Source organism: Lissotriton helveticus, chromosome 12, assembly GCF_964261635.1.
Source record: "Lissotriton helveticus chromosome 12, aLisHel1.1, whole genome shotgun sequence".
NCBI lineage: Eukaryota > Metazoa > Chordata > Amphibia > Caudata > Salamandridae > Lissotriton > Lissotriton helveticus.
This window is the reverse complement of record NC_136073.1, coordinates 888,083,260-888,111,051: the sequence shown is the minus strand read 5'-3', so window position 1 is coordinate 888,111,051 and position 27,792 is coordinate 888,083,260. Positions and strand designations below refer to the sequence as shown.

General features: G+C 47.9%; 1 protein-coding gene across 13 annotated transcripts in view; it reads left to right on the top strand.

Moving 5' to 3' along the window:
- Positions 1-26,484, top strand: part of ZCWPW1 (zinc finger CW-type and PWWP domain containing 1) — a 1,771,049-nt gene extending 1,744,565 nt beyond the window's left edge. For all 13 annotated transcript variants that reach the window (XM_078668572.1, XM_078668568.1, XM_078668570.1 and 10 more), the window contains one exon: positions 24,572-26,484. In XM_078668572.1, the coding sequence (XP_078524698.1) occupies positions 24,572-24,596 (25 nt within the window). In that variant the 3' untranslated portion in view covers positions 24,597-26,484. The remainder of the gene's footprint in view (positions 1-24,571) is intronic.
- Positions 26,485-27,792: the final 1,308 nt, after the last annotated feature.

The following is a 27,792-nucleotide window of genomic DNA, read 5'->3' as shown; positions in this document are numbered from 1 at the left end:
CTAACTAGTCAGGATTGTCCGTGCTTACCTTTTACTTGAACTGTACTGTCCGTAGACGTTGTTACGCATCCCGCGTGTGAGTTCACACTCTGCACCCGCGTCCCGTGGGCCTCCTATTTCTTACCTAAGGTTAGGATAGCGTAATCCCAGCGGCCCTGCAGCCTCTGGACAGCTCCATTTCTTCCATTGACTCTCACATTCCATTTACTTAGTATATGGTTTGCCGTGCCCCTAGGGTACCATTGTAATTTTGTGCAACTTGTCGTATTTTTCTGAAGAGATTGTCATGTGCTTAGCCCTCTGACCTCATGAAGAGTTCAGAGGTGTTTGTTATTAATAAATATACTGTTTATTTTCATAACAACCTGTGTGGTGTCCTTTCATCTGGTATTCAAGGGATTATATTGCGGTAAAACAGCTGGCTTCACATGCCAAAAGAGTTTAGCCTAATACTGCTTTGTCCATGCTACCATTAGGATAGCTGGTCTATAAGGTTGACTTACAACCAATCACCATAAGGGTTGTTTGGACTGATACAAGGTGATCACTAGAACTAGTGAGCATCATATATCAGGCCAACTTCTCTTCCAGGGGATCCTCATCAATAGTCATAAGCATTAGAATATTCCCGCCCATGCGCGGGACCCAGGAAACACTATATTATATGTGCCCCACATATATATACTCATATATATATATATATACATATATATATATATATATATAACACGCAATTGCAGCCGAAAAAACCATAGAGCTGGATTATGCTGTAAAGAATTTCCACCATACATGAAACATATGCATTAGAAACATGAGAAACAAAACATCAAAGATTGCTTTGAAACTGTTTTAATGCTGAAAAAGCAGTAGAAATTCTTACTATATCCTGAAAGCATAGAAAGCTCCCAGGCTGCATTGCAAACACACAGTCTAAAAGACTGAAAAGCTAACCTGTAGCTGCATGCTACAAAAAACTGACACCGTGCCTTTAAGGCACTCATGACCCCCAGTATCCCATCATGCCTCAGGGGTGACAGTTGGGTCAGTTGTTCTTTTCGGAGACTGAAAAACCATGGAAACAAATAGGTTAACAATATCTCCAAAGTAATAAAGATCCTTCGCCCGGGGAGGCGGGTGGGTTGCTTATGACTTTGATGAGGATACCCCTGGAAGAGAACTAGGATTACAGGTAAGTAACTAATCCTTCTCTTCCAGGGGATCCTCATCAATAGTCATAAGCATTAGAATAGAATAGCGAGCATCACCTCATCTCCCTGCGGGCAAAGGAGTAACAATACAGTAATAACGTTACTAAGCCTAGAAAAACTAAGCTTGTACAGGCCGCAGACTACCCAAATAGATTCGTCAAAGAGGCTTGTCCTACTTGAGTATCAGTCCTGGAATCAGATTCTAGGCAGTAATGCCTTGTAAAGGTATGAACTGATCTCCAGGTTGCAGCCTTGCAAATCTCTGACATAGGGACATCATGTAGGAAAGCTACTGTTGCCGCTTTCCCCCTAGTAGAGTGAGCTTTAGGTGACAAAAGCAAGGGCTTGCCTGCAAGCTGATAAGCCAATTTAATACAGGAGACGAGGCAGCTGGGAAACCCGTCCTCAGTGGACCGTAGTTGATAAACAATTGGTCCGTCTTTCTACTCTCCTTGGTCTTTTCCAAATAAAATTTAAGGACTCTTTTGAGATCTAAAGAGTGTAGCGACCGCTCAGCTGGGGTCGTAGGATTTGGAAAAAAGGAAGGAAGAGAAATAGACTGATTTATATGAAAATCAGAGACAACCTTAGGTAAAAAAGATGGATGCGCCCTCAAGACTACTCTGTTGTGATGGAAAACAGTGTAGGGTTCTTTTGTACACAGCGCCTGTATCTCACTGACTCTGCGCGCTGAAGTAATTGCGACTAGAAAAGCCGCCTTCCACGAGAGGTGTTGCAAGGAAGATCTGTGGATGGGTTCAAAGGGGGGACCCATCAACTTAGACAACATGGTGGAAATTCTTTACAGCATAATCCAGCTCTATGGTTATTTTGGCTGCAATTGCTTGTTTTTTTATATATATATATGTATATATATATGAGTATATACATGTGGGGCACATATAATATAGTGTTTCCGGGGTCCCGCACATGGGCGGGAATATTCTAATGCTTATGACTTTGATGAGGATACCCCTGGAAGAGAACTAGGATTACAGGTAAGTAACTAATCCTTCTCGCAGCGTTGGACTTGCAGGACGCTTATTTTCACATCCCTGACCTGCCAGCTCATCGCCATTACCTACGGTTCACAGTAGCCTACGAGCACTTTCCGTTTACCGTGCTCCCCTTTGGCCTTACCAGCACCCTTCGGTGTTCACGAAAGTGATGGCGGTGGTTCCAACTCATCTACGCAGATCAGGGGTTCCAGTCTTCCCCTATCTCGACAACTGGCTGTTGAAGGAGGGCTCGCCCCAGGCTGTCGTCTCCCACCTCCAAACTGCGGTCGCCTACTGCATTCACTGGGGTTTATCATCAACGTACCGAAGTCACACCTGATTCCCTCTCAGAAGCTCTTTTTCATCAGAACGGTTCTGGACACAGCTCAGTTTCGGGCTTATCCTCCCGACAGCGAGTCCGGGATATTCGGGCTATGTTTATGATCTTTCAGCCTCTGTCCCGGGTTTCAGTCAGAATGAACCTGAGGCTGCTGGGCCTCATGTCCTCCTGCATCCTGCTGGTGGACTATGCCGGGTGGCATATGCGGGCTTTGCAGTAGGACCTGAAGTTCCAATGGGCACAGCATCAGGGGAATCTTTCCGATTGCATCCAGGTTTCGGAGGGCACTGCACACCAATTGCAGTGGTGGCTAATGATTCAGTATCTGGTCAACAGCAGATCCCTCTCCTTTCCCCAATCAGATTTTACAGTGGTGACAGATGCATCACTTCGGGGGTGGGGTGGGGCGGCCATACGGGGGAGGCAGAGATTAGAGTCCTCTGGGGTCCGGTGGAGTCTGGGCTCCACATCAACCTTCTGGAGCTTCGGGCGATACGTCTTGCACTGAAGGCATTCCTTCCTTCTGTCAAAGGGAGAGTAGTGCAGGTGTTCACGGACAACACCACCGCCATGATGTACTGCAACAAACAGGGTGGGGTGGGGTCGTGGACCCTATGTCAGCTGGCACTCCGTCTCTGGAAGTGGCAGGAACATCAGGGCATGTCCCTGGTGGTTCAACACCTGGCAGGTTCTCTGAACGCCAGGGCGGACAAACTCAGTCGCTGGGGCATGAGGGATCACAAATGGAGTCTTCACTCGGAGGTGGTGTAAGGTCTCTTTTAGCTGTGGGGAGAGCCCTGGTTAGATCTATTCGCCATCGAAGAGAACGGGCAATGTCAGCACTTCTGCGCGTTGGAATTTGCATGGTGGCACTGGCTAGGTGGCCCTTTTTGTCGCGAGTGGAGTTGCTGTCTTCTATATGACTTTCCGCCTATACCACTTCTGCCCAGAGTGCAGAAGAAGATCAAGCGCCACCGGGCCCAAGCCATTCTTGTGGCTCCGGACTGGGCACGAATAGTCCGGTATCCCGAGCTTCTGCACAGGGCCATCGATCCTTCCCAAAGAGGTTACCTCTTTCCATATAGGACAGACCATCACTTTGCCCACTTTCTTCCCACTCCTGCATCCTTCTAAGGAGGAGGAGAGGCTCCACCATCTGGATCCAAAGCGTGCGCTTTCATTCTATCTGGATCGTACAAAACAATTGCAGGTGGGTGACCAGCTCTTTGTTGGCTATGTGGGCGCCAAGAAAGGTCGGGCCATGTAAAACCGAACCATCTCTCGATGGGTTGTTCTTTTTAAAATCTGCTATTCATTAGTGAAAAAGGAACCTCCAGTGGGGTTGCGTGCCCATTCCACTAGTGCGACGGCAGGTACTACTGCTTTGGGACGTGGAGTCCCCCTTCATGACATCTTCCAGGCAGCTACGTGGGCTTCATTACACACGTTTACCAAACATTACTGTCTGGACAGCCAAGTCCGGAGAGACGGCTTCTTTGGCTGTTCACTTTCTGGTGGGCACTTCATTCGCAGACCCACCTCCGGGGTTGGTATTGCTGGGGTATCTATTCTAAGGTGAGGAATCCATCACTAAGTGTCTCTTTCAGATGAACAAGTTACTTAACTTCGGTAACAATATATCTGTAGGACACATAGATTAGTTATGGATTCCTCACCGCCCCACCCATCTTCCCTATTCTGAGAACTGACTTCTAGGGTAAGGGACTCCCCTTCAGGGCCCTAGTTTTGTGCATCAGTGGTCAGTGTCTTGCATGGCTCTGTGCCTCTTCAGTTCGCCAGAAGGAAAGATCACGTTCCCCAGTTCGCCAGTGTGAGAAGTTGGCCTGATGTGCAGTGTTCACTATTCTAGTGATCACTATATATCAGTCCAAACAACCCTTATTGATGATTGGTTGTAAGTCAACCTTATAGACCAGCTATCCTAGTAGCATGGATACGAGCAGTCTAAGGCTAAGACTCTAGAGGGCGTGTTAAGCCAGCTGTTTTACCATCACATTACCCCTTGAACACCCAGTGAAAGGACACCACACAAGTGTTATGAAAATAAACAATGTATTTATTAGAATCACAACAACCCTGTACTCTTTATGAGGACAGGGTGCTAAGCACACAACAAAACTCTTATGAAAATACTTAAGTTAGCACGTTATACACAAATGCCCGAGGGGCACGAAAAACCATATACTCTAAAAGTGGAATGCGAGATTACTAGCAGGTAAGTACAGTACTAATAGGCTTTGGAATCGCTAGGACTTGACTAGGGAATCGTTAGATTACGTCTAGGAGACCTAGGGGACTAGGGTGCAGAGTGTGCACTCTCACGCGGGATGCGGGACAAAGTCTATGGAAGCTAGTAAAGGCAAAGTTAGTGTTCACGGGCGAACCCGACCTGGTAGGGAGAAAACAACAGTGGATCCTGACTCTTGGATAGTGAGGCTATGCTGGGACACCGAAGTGCCGAAGTTACCTAGCCCAGGGGCTGCAGCTGCATAGGTCTGAAAAGACGTCGGGAATCTCGTTGCCGGACCAGGAGCCTGGAAGAAGGAAGTTGCTGGCAGGCGACCAGTGAAGGAAAGTTCGATGGATCCAAGCCTGGATCAAGGAAGAAGGAAACCTGAAAGCAGAGGGGACCAAGTTCTTGAATCACTAGCCAGTGATTAAGTGGGCACCAGGATGGCACCGGGCGAAGTCACCGCAGTCAGGTGAGTGGGCGCTGCTGGGCTCTGCAGTCTCTCGGACCAGGAGGCGTTGTCGGCGACCAGGATGGAGGTGCGAGCTGTCCCACGAAGGTTCTTGCTGTCGACGTCGCTGGACCCAGGATTGGGCAACAAGTCTTGGCAAATGCAAGGCCCACGCGGTGGACCTAAAATGGCGTCTTAGCCGGACCAGGAGGGTCCAGGGTACTTCTCCGATGGAGGGAAGCAAGGGCCAGTCTGGAGCAACCAGACCAGCAGCAGTGTTGTCGTCGGGCGTCGTTCGGAAGGCCACAAGCCAGCGGGCTAGTAGCCAAACAACGCGGTGAGCAGCAGAAAGCAGAAGGGCCTCACGCCGATCGTGGAGATGCTGGGCGGCTGCTCTTCGGTGCTGGAGCTGCTCAGGGTGGGGGCTTCTCGGACCCCAAAGCACTCACCAGGAAATTACTCGGTGGGCTTGCTGTGCAGAAGTCGTGCAGTCTTGGCGATGGCCGGTCCCTCGAGGTCTCGTCGCACCCACGGTTCTCAGCTGTGCTGTAGAGGTGGGTAGAGGTCAGAGGTGCCAGGGAAGCCGGGTCTCGTCGAGCTGGGCAGTCGGATTCCGGAGGAAGGACGTGCAGCAGACCGCAGTGTTCTTAGATGGTGCCTGCGGATGCAGGGTGACTACTCCTTAGTCACAAGGGAGAATCTTGAGGAAGAAATCGTGAAGTCCTTTCGTGGAAAGTGGTATCTTGATTCCAAAGATGATCTGATTTGGAAGGGGGCCAGTCTCTACCTTTATCTTGGAAAAGGGGGCTGGCACGCGACTAAGTCCTGCCCTAGGGGTGGGACCAGGAGGGGGGTGGTTACACCCACTTCCTTGGCGGGCTTTTCCCCAGCACAGGGTCTGGAGTGTCCCTGGAACTGGTTTAAGCCAGCCTATGCACAGTGAGCACCGGGGTGCCACGTGCAGTCACCTTCCTCTGAAGCCCTGCCTACCTACAATACACAAAACCCTGTCTGGGACGGTGCTGGCACCGCCCCTGGCAGGAAACCCTTTTTCCTTATCTCCTGCTCTGGGAGGACTCCCAGCAGCAGGAGGGCAGACTTGTGTCTCGGTGGCAGCATCCATTTTGTGGATGCTAAGGCTCTGTCTGACTTTTAACCGGGTTATAGGTTACATGCATGTCGTGTCCCTCTAGAAGGGTGGAATGCTAACCCCGTCGCCAGAATTGGCGAGGGGTTAGTATTCCAATTCGTATGACACCTTACTCGACATGTTTTGATAAAGCGATACCAGAGTTGGCATATAACCGCGAGGATTATAATGCACTTAAGAGTATATGGTATGCGATATCATGGAAACGGCTAAGGGATGGATCCCGAAAGCCGCAGACAGGCTCAGCTCATGCCAGAGCACCATCTCACACGATTCCAAGCACTCTGCCTTCAGGATTGTTAAGGCCTGCCATAGGAGTGACTGATAGGAGATCTGTGTGTCCATTTTAGGGTTAGATATAGGTATACTATATCTAAAGCAAAGGGTGATTACACCACCTTGCCCCAGCTGTCGTGCAGCCAGTTGTGTCAGATTTGGATGGCCAGCCAGGGGTGGCATAATACATGCTGCAGCCCCTGGTAGACCCTGGGTACACCTATGCCCTGGGTACCTAAGGTACACTGTACAGGGACTGATAAGGTTACTCAGTATCCAATTAGATATGTACCTAAGGTACATGGAATCCATTTTACAGAGAGAGCAGTAGGCCTGGGGTCCTGAATAGCAGGGCCCCAGGTCAACTAAGTCAGAAAACCAGCAAAACACCAGGCAAAAAGTTGGGGGCAACCATAGTCAGGGATCTACCTTCCTACAGCCAGAGAGAAAGTTCACGCTCTCCAATTCGCCAGAGGGAAAAATCACGTTCCCCAGTTTGCCAGAGAGAAAGATCACATCAGAAGGATAGATCACGCTCTCCAGTTCTCCAGAGGGAAAGATCGCGCTCCCCAGTTCGTCAAAGGGAATAATCGCGCTCCAGGGTGCGAACCAGCAGGCGTAGATCACGCTCAAGAAGCACAAGGAGAGACCGAAGTACTCCTTCTACTTCTTCCTCGACCCGCTCTCACAGAGACTACTCTCCTACCCTGACAGACTCTCCTTCAACGAGGGTATCTCCAATAGATGATATCTTCACTTTTCAGGACGTACTGGGTAGGGGAGCCCTTAAGCTGGGGATTACCTTAAAAGCTCCGCAGGTCAAGACCTCGATAATATTTGAAACATTACAACATAGGTCTGCACCCAAACCTCTTCTGCCTTTGGTGCCGGGGATTATAGAGCCAGTTATGGACGTCTTTTTAACCCCAGCGAAGGTCAAAGCGGCTCCGGCAAGGATTCTTAAAAAGTACAAATCTCCAGAGGACGATCCGCTATTCCTCAGAGCTGATCCTCCCCCGGACTCAGTAATTATTGCGGCGGCGAGGAAGTCCAATGCAGTTGCCTCATCCTCCACTGTTCCTCCGGTTAAGGACAGTAAGATGCAAGACTCGTGGGGAAGACGGGTCTGCAATACATCAGTGTCTTTTCTCAAGGTTGCCAATGCGGAAGCCCTCTTGGGGCGTTATGACCGCTCCCTGTGGGATTCTCTGCAAGGTTTTGTGGAGAAACTCCCAGTAGAGGACCGTAAGGACTTTGAGGAAATCCTCCTGGAAGGCAGTCAAGTCTCCAACCAGGTGATAAGCGCTGCAGCGGATGGAGCTACCCTAGCAGCTCATGGGTATGCTCATGGGGTAACAGCAAGAAGGTCATCATGGTTGCGACTAACGGCTTTAAAACCAGAAGCCCAAGCACGTATATTGAACTTACCTTTTTCAGGTGCTTCATTGTTTGGCACAAGTGCAGACGAGGAAATGCAGCGCATGAAGGCAGAGCTGGAAACTCTCAAGGCGGTGGGTCTTGAAAAGAAGAAGGAGTTCAAGAAGAAATTTCGCTCCTTCAACAAGGGCTCTACAAAGCAGCGGGTTCAAACCCCGAACTGGCAGAAGAGCCAAGATCAGCAGGGGCAGCAAAAGTCCCAGTATAAAGGCAAGCGTAATTAGAAGGGAAATCATCAGCGCCAAGGCAACAACACCGGCATGGCTCAAGCCAAGCAATGAGTCGTCTCTTCCCCCAGCGCCGTGGACCACTCCAGTGGGGGGAAGCCTGACAAAGCATTTGAAAGAGTGGCAAATCATCACAAAAGACAGATGGGTGTTGTCTACGCTTCAGAATGGGTACTGTCTTCGTTTCAGTCGTCTGCCTTCACCAGTTCCCCCAATGTCTACATCAAATCATCAGCTACACCTACTGCAAAAAGAAGTCACCACTCTACTCGAAAAGTCAGCTATCGAGAGAGTTCCGGTCTCTCAAAAGTGTACTCCCGTTATTTTCTGGTCAAGAAAAAAGGACAGAAGGCAGAATACAGACCCATCCTGGACTTGCGAACGCTAAATCTGCATGTCAAAAAGGAAAGATTCCGCATGTTGGCGCTTCACCAAATATATCCACATCTCAGGAAGGGAGATTGGATGTGTTCGCTGGACCTTCAAGATGCTTATTTCCATGTCCCAATACATCCCAGTCACAGAAGATTTCTTCGGTTCAAGGTGGGGACCTCTCACTATCAGTTCAAAGTCCTGCCGTTTGGGTTGAAGTCGGCCCCTCAAGGTGTTCAAGAAGTGTGTTGCGGTGGTAGCAGCTGCACTACGTCGCAGAGGGGTCTTCGTGTATCCATACTTGGACGATTGGCTGGTGAAAGGTCCCTCCCCAGTCAATGTAAGGAATCAGTTCCAGGCTTGTATACAGCTCTGCCAGAGACTAGGGCTACATGTCAACTTCGGAAAGTCAGTCATTCAGCCCACCCAGAGGATTCACTTTCTTGGAGCTCTGCTAGACTCTGGAGCAGTAAAAGTGTTTCCTTCGGAGGAGAGACAATCGTCAATCGCCCAGAAATGTCAGCTGATTCTTCGCGGCAATACTCAGAAAGAGCGCAGGATTGCCTCCCTGCTAGGGTCGATGGCATCTTGCATCTTCCTGGTTCCGAATGCCAGACTTCGAATGCGTCCTCTTCAGCAGGATCTAGAGGACAAGTGGGATCAGCAATCGGCTCGCTGGGACGATCACATCACTATCTCAGACGCAGCTCGAGCGTCTATTCCGTGGTGGACAAAAGCTCAGAATATGCAGGTGGGAGTCCTGTTCCACCAACCTCCTCCTGCACAAACACTGATCACGGACGCTTCCCTTCTGGGGGGCGCACATGGGCCCCCTGCAGGTTCAAGGTCAGTGGTCACACAAGGAAGCACTTACCATATCAACATGCTGGAGCTGAGAGCAGTCCACCTAGCTCTCAAAGCGTTCCTCCCCTCAATCCAAGAGTCATCGGTGCTAGTACAGACGGACAACACCACCTCGATGTACTACTTGAACAAGCAGGGGGGGACGCGCTCCCGGTCGTTGGAAGCGCAGAGGATATGGCATTGGCTTCTGGCTCGCAGGCTGTCTGTCACTGCGTTTCACCTTCCAGGAGAGCAAAACGTGAGGACAGACGCTCTATTTCGACGACAAAGAAGACTGGGTTCTTCACGACGAAGTGGTGGAGGAACTTTTTCAATCCTGGGGTCGTCCCTCCATAGACTTGTTCGCGGACGACCAAAATGCCGAAGCTTCGCATCCAGGTTCCACCGGCCAGGCTCGAGAGGGAATGCTCTTTTGATCGACTGGTCAAACGAATTTGTGTACGCCTTTCCACCTCTCCCGTTGATTCCGAAGGTGGTGAGCAAGCTAACACACTCGTGCACAACAATGATTCTGATTGCTCCCGATTGGCCGAGGCAGTGGTGGTACACGGACCTGCTTCATCTGTCAGTGACACCTCACAAGAGGCTGCCATGCAGGCCGGACCTGTTGTCCAAGATGGACGGGAGGATCTTCCATCCCAACCTTCCGTCACTGAGCTTGGCAGCATGGCTCCTGAGGTCATCCAATACAGCCATCTAGGATTGCCAGAGGACTGCATGTTCATTCTGAAAGAGGCAAGGCGTCCTTCAACCCGACATTCGTATGCATGCAAGTGGAAGAGATTCTATATGTGGTGTATACAGAATAGTCATGATCCGATCAAATGTCAAGAAGAAGCAGTTCTTCCTTATTTGTTGTATCTGGCTAAAGCAGGTTTAAAATTTAATTCCATCAAGGTGCACCTAGCGGCCATAACGGCTTATAGGCGGTCACCTTCTCAAACCTCTTTTTTCCAGCTAGCATCTGTCAAGGACTTCCTGCAAGGGTTAAAAAAAAGTATACCCTCCAGTTCTCCACCCTTGGAGTTGAACTTGGTGCTATCAAAGTTAATGGGTCCTCCTTTTGAACCCATTCACAAAGCTACTTTACAACATCTTTCATGGAAAGCGGCTTTTTTGGTGGCTATCACGTCAGCTCGCAGAGTGAGCGAGATTCAAGCCCTCTGTGCATCAGAACCCTATACGGTGTTCCATTTGAATAGGGTGGTGCTACGGACGCATCCATCTTTTCTGCCTAAAGTGGTGTCAGATTTTCACGTAAATCAGATCATTTCTCTGCCCACTTTTTTTTCCCAACCCCTCTACTCCAGCTGAGAGGGCTCTGCATTCTTTAGACCTGAAAAGGGTTTTAAAATTCTATCTTGACAGGTCTAAAGTGATTCGTCATTCTGATCATCTTTTCGTTAACTATGGATCGATCAGGACAGGCCATGCTGCCTCGAAACGTTCCATTTCCAGATGGATCGTTTCATGTATAAAACTTGCTTACCAGCTGGCGCAAAAAACCCCTGGGATTCTCTCCCAAGGCGCATTCCACCAGAGGAAGAGCTGCGACTGCGGCTTTTCTCAATAATGTGCCCATGTCTGAGATCTGTAAGGCGGCGACCTGGCGGTCCGTCCATACATTTACCAGACATTATTGTCTTGATTCTGACACGAGAGCAGATACCCAAGTAGGCCAAGCCTCCTTGCGGAATCTGTTTAGCAGCCAGTCCGGGCGGTGATGTTGGGTCTTTTAAGGTAGAAGATGTACTTCTCATTTACCTGCAGGTGGTTGTTGGGCTTGCTATTCTATTCAGTGCTTATGACTATTGATGAGGATCCCCTGGAAGAGAAGGATAAGTTACTTACCTGTAATCCTAGTTCTCTTCCAGGGGTATCATCATCAAAAATTTAAACATAACAAAAGGGGGGAGGGAGAGATAGTGGATTCAGTCTCCCCTGCTAATTCGTATAAACATAATAGAATCCACCTAGAGAGTGGTAGTGATCCCTAAAGTGATGGGGAGCACACAGTGTTGTTTAAATGCCCCTCACACACCAACAGGCCCCTTGGTGTCATGCTTCATCATTGGGGCCTTCGCACCCCACTACGGGATGCGGCGTGCTACGACTTCACGGATACACAGGAGCACTTAGTAGTGACCTATGTGTATGTGTGTGAAGGAATGTGAGTGATAAGGTGAGGTGAAAAAGTGAGAGATAAAAAATACCTGGCTCGTAGGAAAAGAATTATTTATTATATCCTTGGCTGGTATTATTAAAAAAGTGCAAGGTTAGGTTGACTCAATATACGTATTAGGGTATGTCAACCTGTGAAAAGCGTCGACATGTTTCGGAGTGCTGGGACTCCTTCTTCAGGACGGGGATCTGCACATAAATCCCCACCTTACTCACATGGATAAAAATGTAAATGTAAAAGGGTAATTTACAAAAAAACTAGGTGAAATGTACCTATCAGTGTTTCTTGTATGTTCAGTTGCGCCCAATTGGCGTGAGTAGAACCTGTGGAATACAAAACATACAATAAACATCACAGTCGGACGTCCAGGAACAAGGAAAAAAAATGAAATCCCTGTTATTTAAGGGTATAAATGAACCAAAATGGTGGTCCAAGGACCCTGTGAAAAAATACTCAAAAAAGAAGACACACATTAAACATAGACACACACGTAGTGGAAATACGCCAAAATGTCCGTTCCAAAGGACTGGCTGAAAAAGAAGGCAAAGTCTATATAGGAGGCTTACTTATAGTTCAAGATTCTCTGACCTCATGAGCCCAGGCGTGGTATTGGGGGAATCCTTCTTTACAGCTTAATATAGCAACCTAAAGAATGTTAAGGATAGGTTTTTAGGTTCAAATAGTAATGTGAGGAGAGAGAATTGGATAGTCCTCGGTTCTGCAAAACAAACTCACGGTTACTGCACGGTCTAGTCGACTGCCTTCCCCTCAACGCGGCTCCGATGAAGTGGAGAGTCAGGTTGAGGTGGGGCTTCTTATATACTGTCGAGTGTATCAATTAGTGATTAAATTGAAAGCGGAAGCCTGCCCTTACATGGGTGTAAAGTGAAGGGAGGTCCGGTGATGCGCTACAGACAAGGGCGTGAATCGCGGTTGGACTGCGCATGTGTTAGAGATCGGCGTGCCTGTGCTCGCGCAATCGTGTTCATTACCCGAGCCGTACTGAGGCGCATGCATTAGAAGCAGACGCGTAGGTTCGCGCATGCTCATAGAGCTCGAGCAATAGGTTTCAGTATCCAGAATAACAATACTCGTACCCATGCTGAACACTACGGGGGCAAGTTGACAAAACACTATGTGGGGATAATTAAACACAACGAATACTGTAAATTGCGATAGTCTAATAGCAACCTTCCAAGCAAACAGGTTGTGAAGCTAGTAGTGCTGCCAGTAAGACGTAACTTAGGCACATTGATATCGCGTCTTTATACCTAGTGCAGCGCTACTATGTGCCCATTCCTAGCTCTATGGGGGTATTTTCTATGTTGAAAATGTCTTGTTACAGCCTTCAAAATGGGCACGGAATGAAATAGTTATGTTGCCATCCAAGAGGATACAAATCTGTGATCCTAGCCGATCAACGTAATTGGCTCCACGGAATGGAGTCATTTAACCCAGTGGTGTCTGTCCCAAGGCGGAACACCCACCTCTGCTCCTTTTCAAATAGTCCTGTCTCTGTAGGGAGCTGTTCAATGACTGTCCAGTGTATTTCATTCACACAGTGTTGGAATTCCAAAAAATGGGCCGCCATTTTTGTAGTTGACTTTTTGCATCTTATGTTGCTTTTGTGCTCATTGATCCGTATTCTCACTTGCCTAGTTGTCATCCCCACGTATTCTTTTTTGCAGGGGCATGTGATCAGGTACACGACGTTCTTACTGTTACAGTTGGTGAAACTGCGTTGTTCCCAACTGGTACCGTTCGTGAAGGTGAGAGTAAGGCTCTTCTTGGTTAGATGACAACTGTTACATTTGCCACATGGATGGTGGCCATGTACTCCTTGTAGCCTTGTTTGTTCCACTCTGTTGATGGGAGGTCTGGTGTGAACAAGCATGTCCTTTAAATTCCTACCACGTCTATGGGCAAATAGTGGTTTTTCTAGGTTCAATGAGCCACTTGTCAGGGTGCGCCAATGTTTATTGACCAGTTTGGTAACTTGGTTTGAGACTGGGCTGTAAGTGGTGACACAGACTGTTCTGCTCAGTTGGTTGTCTTTCGCAGGTTTTTCTTCCAGAAGGGCCTCACGGTTGTTATTTCTGGCTCTTTTCATTGCCTTTTGAATAACCTGGTCCGGATATTTTCTCTGTTTCAATTTCATACTTAGGTCTTTTGCCTGAGCTTTGTATGTAGTTATGTCGCTACAATTGCGACGTAGGCGTAGGAACTGCCCGTATGGTAAATTCTCCCTCAGGTGACGTGGATGGAAACTGTCAAACCTGAGGAGGCAGTTCCGCGCCGTCGGTTTAAAATGGGTCTCTGTTTTTAACACACCTGTCTCGTGGTAGATGTTGAGATCTAAGAAGACCATCGAACTGTTAGACATTTGGTGGGTACACTTTAGGAAAGAGTTCTGGTTGTTGAGCCACTGCATGAAATCACTTATTGATTGGCCATCCGCTTCCCAGATCACCAGAATGTCATCGATGTAACAACGCCATGTGTGAATTCTCTCCCTGAAGGGGTTGTCTGGGTGGAGAATTTTTGAAGATTCAAGATGGTGCACGTATAATACCGCCAGACTTGGGGCAAATGTGCTCCCCATGCTGGTTCCATGGCTTTGCCAGTAGAGAGTTCCCTCATACTCGAAAAAGTTTTTTTGTCAGAGCTAATGAGATACACTCCATGACCACTCCCCGAGGGGTTTGGTATTTCCATCGATCAGAGTAGAGTACTTCCTCGATAATAAGTAGTGTCTCATCGTGTGGGAGGCTGGTGTAGAGACTCTCCACATCAAGGCTCAACATCATTTGTGATTCGGGGTTAAAGGGGTGGTCCTTTAACAATTGTAGAACTGCTTTGGTGTCTCTGAGGTACGTGTTGGTTGCTTGCACCAGAGGTCGTAAGAAGGCATCCGCGAACTTCGACAGTGGCTCAAGGATGGATGAAATGCCAGACACAATGGGCCGGCCAGGTGGATTTTGAAGGTTCTTGTGGACCTTAGGTATAGTATAGAAGTAGGGAATGCGAGGGTTTTTTTGGACAAGGAATTCTGATTCTTTTTTAGTGAGCCAGTTGTGCGCCAAGGCTTCCTCAATCATAACCTCAATCCTTACTCGTAGGGACTCCGTTGGGTCTTCCGCCAGCATTTGATAGTTCCTTCTGTCAGAAAGGAGTCTCCTGCATTCTCTGTCATATGAAGTGGTAGTCTGTATTACTACTGCCCCACCTTTGTCTACTGGTTTTATGACCAGATTTTTGTTTTGTTTTAATTCTTTTATCGCCTCATTTTCCTGTTTGCTCAAGTTTTGGAACACCCTTTGTTTGGTATCTATTTTGCTTAGTTCATGCATGATGGCATTCTCAAAAGACAGAACTTCCACAGGTAGTTGGTTGTCTAGAGGTGTAAAGTTAGACTTTGGTCTTAATCCGGTATCAGAAGTTTCCTGAGATGGTTCTTTGTCTTTAAAGAAAGCTCTCAGTTTGATTGTTCTGATGAAGTCCTGGATTTCTTTGTGTAGGAGGAAAATGTCAGGACGTACCCTAAGCCTTTGTTGAGTACCTCAAGTTGTAAATGGGTCAGAGGCCATGGGGTTATGTTAATAACTAAGTCCCCCTGCTGCTCGTTGATGCTTGGTTCGCAGTCATGCTCCTCGTGCTCACCCTGGGGTCTGCTTCCATTGCGGGTTGCCAGGTGACATTGTTGCCCTTCCTGTTCCTCCCTTTGCGGGTTCCCTGACCCCATGATAAAAAAGGCTGAGCATTCTGGGGTGCGTTAGTTTGGTCTGGTACCCATTGGGGATACATTTGTCCCATTTGTGGCGGGCCAAATTGGTATTGGGGAAACTGGAACTGATTCTGGTACGGATTGAATTGGGGTCCCTGGAACCCTCTCCAGCCTCTCTGGCAGGGTAATTGAGACCGCTGTTGACGGAAACCTCCCCTCTGTTGTTTCTTTTGATGGAAACCACCTGAGTTAGTGCTGGTGGAACTACCGTCCGAACTTATACTGTCAGTGTCATTTACGTTCCCTTTCATCACATAATCAGCTCTTGTATATGGATATGCTCCCTCTGGGGTAAAACGATCCTTATCCTTTTTCATTTTGTTAAATTTACTTTGTTTTAAAGTAGCCTCAAAATCCTTCATTTGCTGATTCAGTTCTTCCAAACCTTTCTTTAAGTCTGCTGGTGAGATGAAGGCTTTTAAATTTACTTCAAGTTTCTGGATTTCTACTTTTAATTCCAAAGATTTTCTTGCGGCTGTTTGAACTATTAATGCCAACCAGTCTCTGGTACAATGCCAGGAGATAAGGGACCAGGCTTTTTTAATAATGAGGTCGTCCTGAAAGATGAAAGGTTCGTTTTTGACCAATAAACACTGTGGGGATATTTTGTTCCTTCGGTATTCCCTCATTAGCAGGCCAAGTAGGGCCGCCCTTATTTGTACTTTTCTTAAATTCATCAACTCATCCCAGTCAGCTACTGCTGGGCTTGGTTCACTGTTGCTTAGCCCTTCAAAGGGGTTGATATCAGCGAGAATTCTATCAATGTCGTCCTCACTGAAGGTCAGGCCGTGTTCGTCCTCCATAATGGTAGGGAAAATGACAAGATACAAGGCGTTGGATGTAGTGTGTGTCGAGTGTCGTAGTGTGGCCTAAAAAAGGGGGAAGGGGCTCCCACAGCTGCGCGCTGTCTAGAACATAAACATAACAAAAGGGGGGAGGGAGAGATAGTGGATTCAGTCTCCCCTGCTAATTCGTATAAACATAATAGAATCCACCTAGAGAGTGGTAGTGATCCCTAAAGTGATGGGAAGCACACAGTGTTGTTTAAATGCCCCTCACACACCAACAGGCCCCTTGGTGTCATGCTTCATCATTGGGGCCTTCGCACCCCTCTACGACACCAAGGGGCCTGTTGGTGTGTGAGGGGCATTTAAACAACACTGTGTGCTCCCCATCACTTTAGGGATCACTACCACTCTCTAGGTGGATTCTATTATGTTTATACGTATCCTCATCAAAGTCATAAGTAACCCACCCGCCTCCCCAGGTAAATGAGAGCTGTACGTTTTCATATGTGTATTTAGCCCTGACATCAGGGTTATGCAAAGAACAACTGACCTAACTGTCACCCCTGAGGCATGATGGGAAGCCTGGGTTCAGGGCTGCCTTAAAGGCACAGTGCCAGTTTTCTGTTGAAAATGCTTTCATTTTCTATGTTATTGCTTTTCAATGCAGCCTGAGGCTAACAATGTCTTTTTATGAGCAATTTTCAGGAGTTATGAGTGGTTTTACTCATTAAAACACAAAATTCAGAAGGGCGTGGCTAGCAGCCGAACATGGCGGCAGCTTAGAGGGCTAGCTCTGTGAGAGAAGCGGCCTCTCCTACCATCCGTACCCTGATCCGTGGCTATTGCAAGACTCCGAGGGAGGAATCGAAGGCCCAGGACCGGGCGGCTCTGGCGGCGAAAACTCCGATGCGAATCGGACATTGGAAGGTGGAGTTACGTTCACTATCCTGACACCCCGGACACCGGCCAGAAGCAGGGGACTCCACTCATCGAAGTACCCGACCGGAAGTGCCATCGGGCCGGCTGCGTGGGACCGGAAGTGACCGGCGACCGAAGGGTGAGGATCGAGGCGTCCCGTAAGCGTATCCCGGGCGACGCCGCTTGTGGCAGAGGGGAGCCCCAGCAGGTAACGGACCACCGGCGGCGGAGCAACAAAGGGAGCCGCCGCCGATAATTCGCACTCAGCGGCAGCACGGCCGGGTGGCCGGGCGCCGACGCGGGGGAGCACTACACCATACCGGAGGCGTCGGGGGCGGTAGGAATCCCCGGATTAACGTTCTTTTCAGACAACACAACATAAATTGTGATCCTCCCCCCCCCCCCCACGCCCCGTGTTGTTCCTGACTGGCAACAGGACTAAACTGAAAGTGCAATCATAGCACATATATGGAGAGGCTTGGAGAACGGAGATAAGCCTGACGGAGATTGGACCTGATTCCTTGCTGATCATTGCATGGCTGGCTCGCGAGGGCCGAATTTGGCCGGTCAGGCGCACAAGTGAAACATCTGACAGATCAACAAGGTCAAGAGGCAATACTTGCCATAACGCCGAGATTCGCAACTGTCCCGCACGGATAGCGACACGTCCCAAATCTACCGCAGGGCGCAATCTGTAGGAGGACGCTGTGAGCCAGCGCCATCCGCAGGAACTCGCGCACCCTCAGTCACGCGGCCTTCAATGGGTCTAATGCTACACGAACATTGGTGAAGGACCGGCTGCCCACCATGAATAGATACACCGCGCTGCCCAAAGAGGAACTCAGAAGCCCAAGTGCGGAGCCCGCCCCGCCTGACCTCCGGCTGTCTGGACACAAGAACGCGGGGTACAGGCTGCAATAACAGCTGGACAGAGAACGCACACTAATACCCCCGCCTCCAGACAGCTCCTTTTAGGTACTATCCGGTGCTGACGACCAATAGAGGAACAGCAGCAGTTATGGCGGGTAAGGGCTCCAGGAGTGGCACAACACAAACCCGTATCGACCGCTACGCCTGCGACAAAAATGCCTCACCCCCGGCGGAGGGAAGATCGAACGCCACGAGGACAGCGGATGGCGCAGGGGTGAAAAAGGCAACATTAGACGATGTGATGAGGGCGCTGACGCAGGTACAGACCGCGGTGGGCTCCATCTCCACAGAGATAACTCTCATACGAGCGGATCTCCACAAAATGGCTGAAAAAGTGGGGTCGCTGGAACTGGTCACGAAGTCCCTGGTGGAAGATGTGTCAGAACTACAAACAGCGATGGAGAAAGTCACGGCAGAGAACAGGGCGCTGAAAGAAAAGCTGGACGACCAGGAAGGGCGTTCCCGAAGAAACAACATTAGAATCCTCGGAGTTCCGGAATCTGAAGGTGCCAGGGCAACTGACCTCTTTGTGGAAGACCTGATTAAATCGAAACTCCAGCCTAAGGGACTGTCGACCTTCTTCTCCGTTGAGAGGGCGCACAGAGTGCCGGGAGGACGGCCAAAACAGGGGGCATCCCCGAGACCTATCTTAGCGAGACTCTTTAACTTCCGAGATAGGGATGCCATCCTACAGGCAGCAAGAGTATCTCCTCCGGTGAGGATACAGAACTCCACTCTGGCCTTCTTCCCGGACTACACAGCGGAGGTGGCTCGTAAGCGGAAGACGTTTATGGAAATTAAAAAAGAATTAAGACAGAAAGAAATTCCATACTCCATGCTGTTTCCAGCTAGACTGAGAGTGGTGGCAGAAAACAAAACTTGGTTTTTCGATAATCCAGAAGTAGCCAGAGACTGGCTGGACGGCTGGAGACCATCTTCTCAATCCCGCCGTTGGGGCGGGAACGCGAGAGACCAAACGTATGGATGGACGGACGGACGTCCAGACGTCGGGACCCGAGGCAGCGAGTCGCTCACCAACGAGAGACAGTGTTCACGAGGACGTGAGGGCGGAAGTATAGCAGTCCGATGGCCAGAGAACATTTAATAGTGATTGAGCTGCCGGGTAGGCTGCCATGGACACTGGGCTGAAGACCTCCAAGGAGAGTATGAGGGGTCGTGACTCCGGAGTGTTCCTCTCCCCCAACGAGCAAGTAACTTTGTGTTTAAATGTGGGATGGGTTAGGCACTCTGCTAAGTTGGAGTGGCGGGCAGTTCGAGGTCCGTGTAGCAGGGGGGCAGGGTGGGGGGTGCAGGGGGGGAAGGGAGTATGTTACAGGTTGATTGTTTGAACTGTTTGACTCTTAAGGAATATGCAAGGTACACTGCATGGCACTATGTGCTGGTTAACACACGCCGGTCACGATGGCCTCAGTCCAAGGCACGAATAGACCCACCACTACAGCCTAACACTTGCAGCTATAGGGTTGGCCACGGGCCGTGGTTACTGATGGCGTCTCCTGTGGAGTTCGTCTCCATCTCTGCATTTAAGCGATGGCGCAGGCTGCACAGACTGATAATTTAGGGGGGGGGTCCCCACTCGGGCCCGGTGGCCCCACTTCAATTGATGTCCTGGAATGTGAGGGGACTGGGGGACAAGATCAAGAGAGGGTTGGTCCTGCAAAGTATCAGAAGGATAAATCACGATCTGGTCCTCCTGCAAGAAACACATCTAATAGGTGACACTACTAAGGCACTGGATAGACGTGGCTACCGTATGATAGTCCACTCAGACTTCACTTCAGGGTCCCGGGGGACAGGTATTTTAATGAAGAAGTCATCCCGGTTCATACTACAGTCCTTTAAAACTGATGACCATGGCCGCTTTGCAGCGGCATGTGGTCAATGGGAAGGGACGCCCCTTAACGTAGTGTCTGTATATATCCCACCGGCGTTGCACGCAACCGCACTTCCGGACCTGGGTAGATTTCTGTTGGAACTCCCAGTGGGTGATCTAATAGTGGGGGGAGATTTTAACGCTGTAGCACACAATACACAGGATAGATTCCCGGTCAGAACCCAGGCACCCGGCCCATCTCGCTTTAGTGACTTTATGGAAGCACAGGGTCTACGGGACATATGGCGACATCTCCACCCCGAAGGCCAACACTACACCTACTACTCGGCAACCCACAATAGCCTATCCCGTATTGACTACTTCCTCACGCTGGGAGAGGGCCGCCTCATAATTAGTGACATGATGATTAGACCCCGGGGTATATCAGACCACTCCCCACTGACGCTCAACTTGTCATGTTCTGAAAGCACACGCAAAAGAGTATACCCAATTTACCCAGGGTATCTCAGAGTTCCACACATCCGTAAGGCCCTGAAAACAACGACCAAGTATTACTTCTCGGAAAATGCAGACTCGGTGTCGTCCTCCACAACCTTATGGGAGGCCTACAAAACTGTGCTACGGGGACAGGCGATAGCAACGATAGCAAAACATAAACGCGCGCAACAACAGGAACTGATAGATTTGGAACTGCAGCTGGAAAGGGCTAATGCGGAACATATGGCGAACCCGACAGAGGAGGCGCTTCATGCGCTTCATATCTGTCAACAATTACATGACGATCACCTTCGACGACGGACAGTAGAGAATATAGAGGCGACGACACACAGAATATATGATATAGGGGACAAGGCTAGTAGGCTCTTGGCATGGCTGGATAAAAAGAAGGACGGCAGCAGGGCTATACTGCAACTGAGAGACGCGGAGGGGCTGATACATTCACGCCCCACTGAAATTATAGACATCCTAGCTGACCACTTTCAAGGGGTGTACACCCCGGAAGCGGAGGTCACAGCGGAAGCGGCGATAGCAGCACTTACTAATGTGCAGACTGAGACCTTGCCGCAAGAGGCCGTAGACGACCTGGAAACTGACCTGTCGGTGGAAGAGATACGGATGGCGATTAACGCGCTACATACGGGCAAGGCACTGGGCCCCAATGGGATCCCGATCGAATGGTTTCAGACTATGACAGAAGTGCTGTGCAAGCCCTTACTAGACATGTTTGTGGAGAGTCGGGAGAGAGGCACGTTACCTCTGGATCAACGAATGGCGACCATAGTGGCCATTCCGAAACCGGATAAATCACCCACAGAATGCACCTCGTACCCTCCGATTTCGCTTCTTAATGCCGAAGCAAAAATCTTGGCGAAATTGTTGGCCAATCGACTGTTACCCCACCTCTCACACCTGATTCATCCAGACCAGCCGGGCTTCATGCCACATAGGAGCACGGCTTTGAACCTCAGGCGCGTGCACGGGGCTCTCGCTAGGGCACACACGCTAACGGACCCGGCGGCCATACTTTCCTTGGACACCAGGATGCGTTCGATATGGTGGAGTGGCACTACCTCTTCGCGGTCCTAGCCCATATGGGCTTTGGCCCCAGGTTCATCTCCTGGATAAGACTACTATACACGGAACCAGTCGCACACGTAGCTGCCAATGGCCACATTTCTCGAGACATCCCTCTGGCCAGAGGGACACGACAGGGATGCCCGCTCTCACCCCTACTATTCGCGTTGGTCATAGAACCATTAGCCACAGTCCTTAGGACGACGCCATTATTGAAGGGAGTACAGTGGGGAGATAATTGGGAAGATAAGGTCTCACTGTATGCTGACGATATGTTAATCTATTTGTCTGACCCGGAGGCCGGTATCCCGAGATTGCTGGCGCTATGCGATACACATGGCGTAACCTCTGGGTATACGATTAACTGGTCGAAATCGGTCATCTACGTCTTATGGGGTCCTGCCCCGACCCTACCTAATGACTGTCCGTTAACGATTGCAAATACAACGTTTAAATATCTGGGCATCCACATCACTCCAGACGCGGAGGTATTCCATGCACTAAACCTGATACCACCACTTGTTCGTTTAAAGGCAGATGTAAGACACTGGAAAGCCCTCCCTCTAACACTGTTGGGAAGAGCGGCATTGTTTAAAATGATGGCGCTACCTCGTCTCCTATATATATTGGAAAACACCCCGGATGTGGTGCCACCTTCCTATTTCCGAAAAGTGACTGCGGCAATGACAGGCCTGCTATGGGTAGAACGCCCAGCCAGGGTGGCACACGCAAAACTTAATCGAGGATGGTATGACGGGGGAATAGCACTGCCAAACATACAACTATATTACTGGGCATCGCAGCTTAAGGTGATAAATCAGTGGATCCATGCCCCGCAAAACGACCCGGCATACCTGGCGGACAGAGCACAATTAGGTACACACAGCTTCCTAGCCCCGCTGTACAACCAGGGTCTCACGGCGAAGCTAATTGGCCCAACCAGACACACGGTGCAGCTCTGGCATAAGGCGCAGGCAAGACTCAAATGGAATGGGGTTGTTACTAAACTTACACCACTATGGGACACTAAGCGACTTGGTTGCCTGAGACTCAGTAAGGGATTTACCCAATGGGATAATATTGGAATCACAACAGTTGGGGACCTATGGACCAGCAACGGGATGATCCCTTTCTCACAACTGCAGCAGCAGTATGAGATGAGCTCTACTGAAACCTATAGATACATACAAATAAGGCATGCTTTGATGACGGTGATCGAGCCGGGGTCGATAGTCCCCGAATCTTCGCCGCTAGAAGACCGCCTGCTCACCGACTTTATGCCGACAGGTGCCACATCACTCACATATCAGAAGCTACTGAATAATCTTCCAGACCCCCTGTTTAAATTGAAGGAGAAATGGGAGACTGAATTGGGTGACTTGGACGAGACTGACTGGAATGCCGCATTGGCATCACCACGAGAAGCAGGCATTTCAGCGCGATTTAGATTGGTACAATTTAAAATACTGCACAGAGTGTATTACACCAGAACCACCCTACATAAAATGCACAGAGCGGACCACCCGAACTGCCTCAGAGGTTGTGGCGAGGAGGGGACACTGCTTCACACACTCTGGGATTGCCCGATTATCGCAACATATTGGAGACAAATCATGCGCACCATTTCACAAACCTTAGAGACGTCACTTGCACCAGATCCCCGGGTGTGCTTACTGAATGTTTGGGAAGGAAATGATCTGACGCGTCGAGGGCAGCAGTGGGTTACGATTGGGGTCATGGTGGCCAAGCGAGATATAGCGCAGAAGTGGGGGGTGGCAGAGTCACCGACACTAACGCAGTGGTGTAGGGGGATGGACAGACTTATGGTGGTCGAGCGTGCAGTATATAAAATGAGAGCTAACCCTCGCAAGTGGAATAAGATATGGCAAGCATGGAACAGCTATAGGGGAGATCTGTGCGAATCTTTATCTGAGGACGACGTAGATAGCTCAGGGGACGAAGAAGGGATGGGGGGCTGATACACCAGAGGATGGTTGAGAGGGATTGAGAAGGAGACCGGGATACGCATGCACCTAAGTTCTGCCAGGATATAGGACAGGATGGGGTTTCGGGGGGATGAGTGGGACTCGCAGCCAGCATGGGGTGCCTGACGTACATTGCCTTTGACACTTAAAAATACCTGAACTTAATGAGTCTAAAGTTTTGTTGTATAAAAATAAAAATGTAAGACTACTCATATTGTATACATATTATGCGAAAGCCTGACATACAATATCGACAAACGCTGCCGGAGCGGAAGGTTGTCGGCTGAATAGCTGTGTAACCATGAAGGAGAACTCTCTGCCTGATTAACGATGAACCACCGGGTCATACTAAACGACAATGTATTTCTTGGCAATTGCAAATAAAGTCTTACCGTTCAAAAAAAAAAACACAAAATTCAAAGGATGTTTGATTTAATGTGTTCTTTTTTCCTTTATAATTGCAGTACATGTACAAGGTTTTACATTGTGTTAGCCTCTTTTTGGGGCTGCATTGGTATGAGAAAAAATAATATATGTACATACATATATGTGGAGTTAGATATATGTGTTTTTTACATATATATTTTTATATTGTTTCCGGGGTCCCGCACATGGGCGGGAATATTCAGTGCTTATGACTTTGATGAGGATACCCCTGGAAGGGAACTAGGATTACAGGTAAGTAACTTATCCTTCTTGCCTATATTGTATGGTAATACTGAGCCAGGGTGTCTCTGGGGTCTGAAAATTGCAATATCAGTTTATGCATCAGTTTAGAATTTTATAACATAAGCAGATCAATGTTTGCTTAGTGCCAGAGTGCACTTGAATAGCAGTCTAGCAAATGTTCCCAGTGTAGGATTTTCATAATCATACAATTGATAAATATGGCATTAAATATTTGTATTTACTTTTTCATAATTTCTTACTGACCGAAATATCTTAATACTTCTGTTTACTTCTACTCCTTTTCTATTTAGCAATGAAGAGAGTCAAGAACCTTGATGAAAATGATCTACTGCCTCGGAAGGTCGTCTTGAAAATCATACCAAAGTCATCAGTTTGAGCAGATGTTCAGTGTATGTTACATGACACAATTACGTAGTTCTCTTCCTTACAAGGCATGTGGAAGGTCAAACCTTTGCTTATTGGACCTGCCTTTCTTGCATTACAGTAATTTCCTTCGATTATTCACAAATTGGATTAAGACATAAATAACGCCTGGAATTGTGCTTGCTTTTATCCATGGCCGAGCACACACATCAAATGGATATTGCGTTTAGAGGATAAAGAGGTAGTAACACTCTTACGCAAAACCAAATGAACAGAAACTTTGTAGATTTAGGTAGGAACAATTTCAGATGATTTGGAAGGACAACATATCACGTCACTATGATGATTTCATTTTTGAAAAATGTTTAATATGCTAATAATAGTGCTCCTGGATGAATGGGGTGTAAATCATTAACGCAAACACTTTCTGTCTGATTTACACCTTGGCAGATGGGATACCCCGTCCGCTGTACTATAAGTGCATTATGTGCTGTGACACTTGGAATATGGCGGACAGGATATCTGACGCGTTTGTGATTGAGTATCCTATCCACCAAGATCTAAGTTAACTCATTTGTTAGGGAGAGGTTTCATAATTCTATATTTTCACATTTATGACATTATATATGGAATGATGGCAGACTCAAACCTCTTTGCCAAATCTCAGTATGCCTCCCTGACATGTTACTTGCTCCTTAGTTGGCTTTTCTAGTGTAGGTGACGTTATGTGATGGAAAAGATGAATTGCCGTCAGTGGCACTGCCGATTGCCTGGAAACGTGACACTCATCTGGACTAAGGAGATCATACAAGCTGGTGAATATTTGAGCAGGAATAGCCTGCTATCCTCTAGAAAACCGGGTGGGTGTGTAGCTTGCAGTTATTTACTTAAGGGTCTGCTAGCAGTCTAACAAATGTGAGTGGTAATTGATTGATGTGTACATGTATATGTTAACTACTGTAGATAGAGGGTTTTTGTAAAGTCTCGAGCACACCCACCCAATGCCGGAAGACATTTGTGGTTATGTCAAGTAGTCAAAAGCAGTGGCTTCTAATTTGCAATGGAGATGGGTTGTGCTTGGTAGTTAGCTTCGACTTTAGCCATAGGACATAACTTTCATGCACAGTTATTTTGTTCTACAAATTGAATCAAAGTTTTCATAAACAGTTTATTTGTGTCTGTGTGGTTATGAGACAGGGAATGTTTTCTGTTGGCAAGCTTTTTAAAGACTTCATTACAAAACATACAGGGCCTGATTTGTATCTTGGCAGACGGGTTACTTACTCTGTCACAACAGTGACGGATATCCTGTCTGCCAAAATTTAAACCCCATAGGATATAATGGGATTTATATTTCGGGATATCTGTCACCGTTGTGACGGAGTAACCCGTCCGCCAAGATCTAAATCAGGCCCACAGTGTTTTGATGTTTTACCTCGTTGGATGGTCCACTGACTTTCAAGAGGGAAAATGTGCCCTCTTTAGATTTGGGTTCAGTTCTTAATCACACACCAACCAAGAGTTTATTTCTGCGATGATCTATAAAAAAACAAAGCTTGTTATTGAAAGTCTCAACAAATGAAATTAAAACGGGTTCTTGAAAAAAATGAGTTAATGCCCGATGATCCATCAGTTTTTTATTTACATTTTAGTCTTCTACAAAGGATGATCTGTATTGTTATAAACGTATTTTTACAAATTGTTAGAGTCACAAAAGCCATTTAGAATAGGTATTCAGTTTTCAGCCATATCTCTAGAACATTCTAAATATGGGGTTTTCTATTGGATGACGCTTCCTAATCTCCGACTAAAACTTCCACATTAAACTGCTATAAATACAGTAGTTCTCCTTTTTTCTGTGTTGAACATTTCTGCAATGTTTATTTTAATGTCTAGCTAATATACACCAACGTGGTTTTATCTGGTTTGCCATTAATGAAGTTTGATGTTGATTGTTAAAACATTAACATATTTTGTTAACATGCAACTGTTACACGTCTCAGGCATTTTTCCTGCCTGTATTAACAGCATATTTGCAAGATTGTTAATCTTAAAAAAATTAATTATAGTACTAAGAATTGATCTTCGCAGTGTGTAATTAAAATACTTACTTCAAGAAGTTTCTTGTTTTCCTTATGTAACGCATCTTGATTTAAAAAGAACAAGCATTGGCAAAACCAAAAAGTCAGACTTTTTATGGGGAAAAGCCATTGGTAATTGATGAGTGACTTGAGACATGGATTGTTTAATGTATGGGTGCATTTATGTGTTTTCTTGTAGTAGCGTAGGAAGTGTACAATAGCTGCTCATATTTATCATCTTATCCTTTCATTCATTCATTCATTCATGCTTGCATCAATTCAATCCATTCCGCAGTTTACCATTCACCCACTCGGGAATCCATCAACCATGCACACAAAATAGCCAATCAGTTAAACACTTTTTTAAAGAAACACCAAACCTACTTTCTTTACAAAGGCTTGTTTTACTTGACATATCAACATTTCAATTATTCAATCCGTTGCCTTGTAAAGCGCAGCTACTCACTTGTAATGGTCTCAAGGCGGGGGGGGGCTGCTGGTCCGTCAAAGGCACTGGGGTTCAGTTGAAGAGCCAGGTCTTTTAGCCTTCCTGAAACAAGGCAGTGACCGAGTTTGCCTAAGGTGGAGAGGCAGGGTGTTCCAGGTGTGTGTTAGGAGAAGGATCTTCCTTCGGCCGTGGTTCTGCTGATATGTGGGGTGGTGGCCAGGGCCAGTTGAGTGGAGCAGAGGTCTCTGGTGGGTGCTTGGAATGCAAGGCGGTGGTTAAGATACACAGGTCCTGCGCCTTGTAGTGCTTTGTAGACATCTGTGAAGAGCTTGAAGGTGATTTTTTTGTTGACTGTGAGCAAGTAGAAATCTCTCATGTGGCCGGTGATGTGGCTGAGGCCGGCGATGTTGAGGATGAGTGTGGCTGAGGCGTTCTGAATGTTCTGCAGTTTCTTGAGGAGTTTCTGGATGATGCAGACGTAGAGTGCATTGCCGTAGTTGAGTCGGCTGCTAATGAGTGCTTGGGTGACCTTCTTTCTGGACTCAATGGGGATCCACTTGAAGATCTTTCGGAGCAGTTGTAGTGTGTGGAAGCCGGATGATGAGACAATTTAATCTGG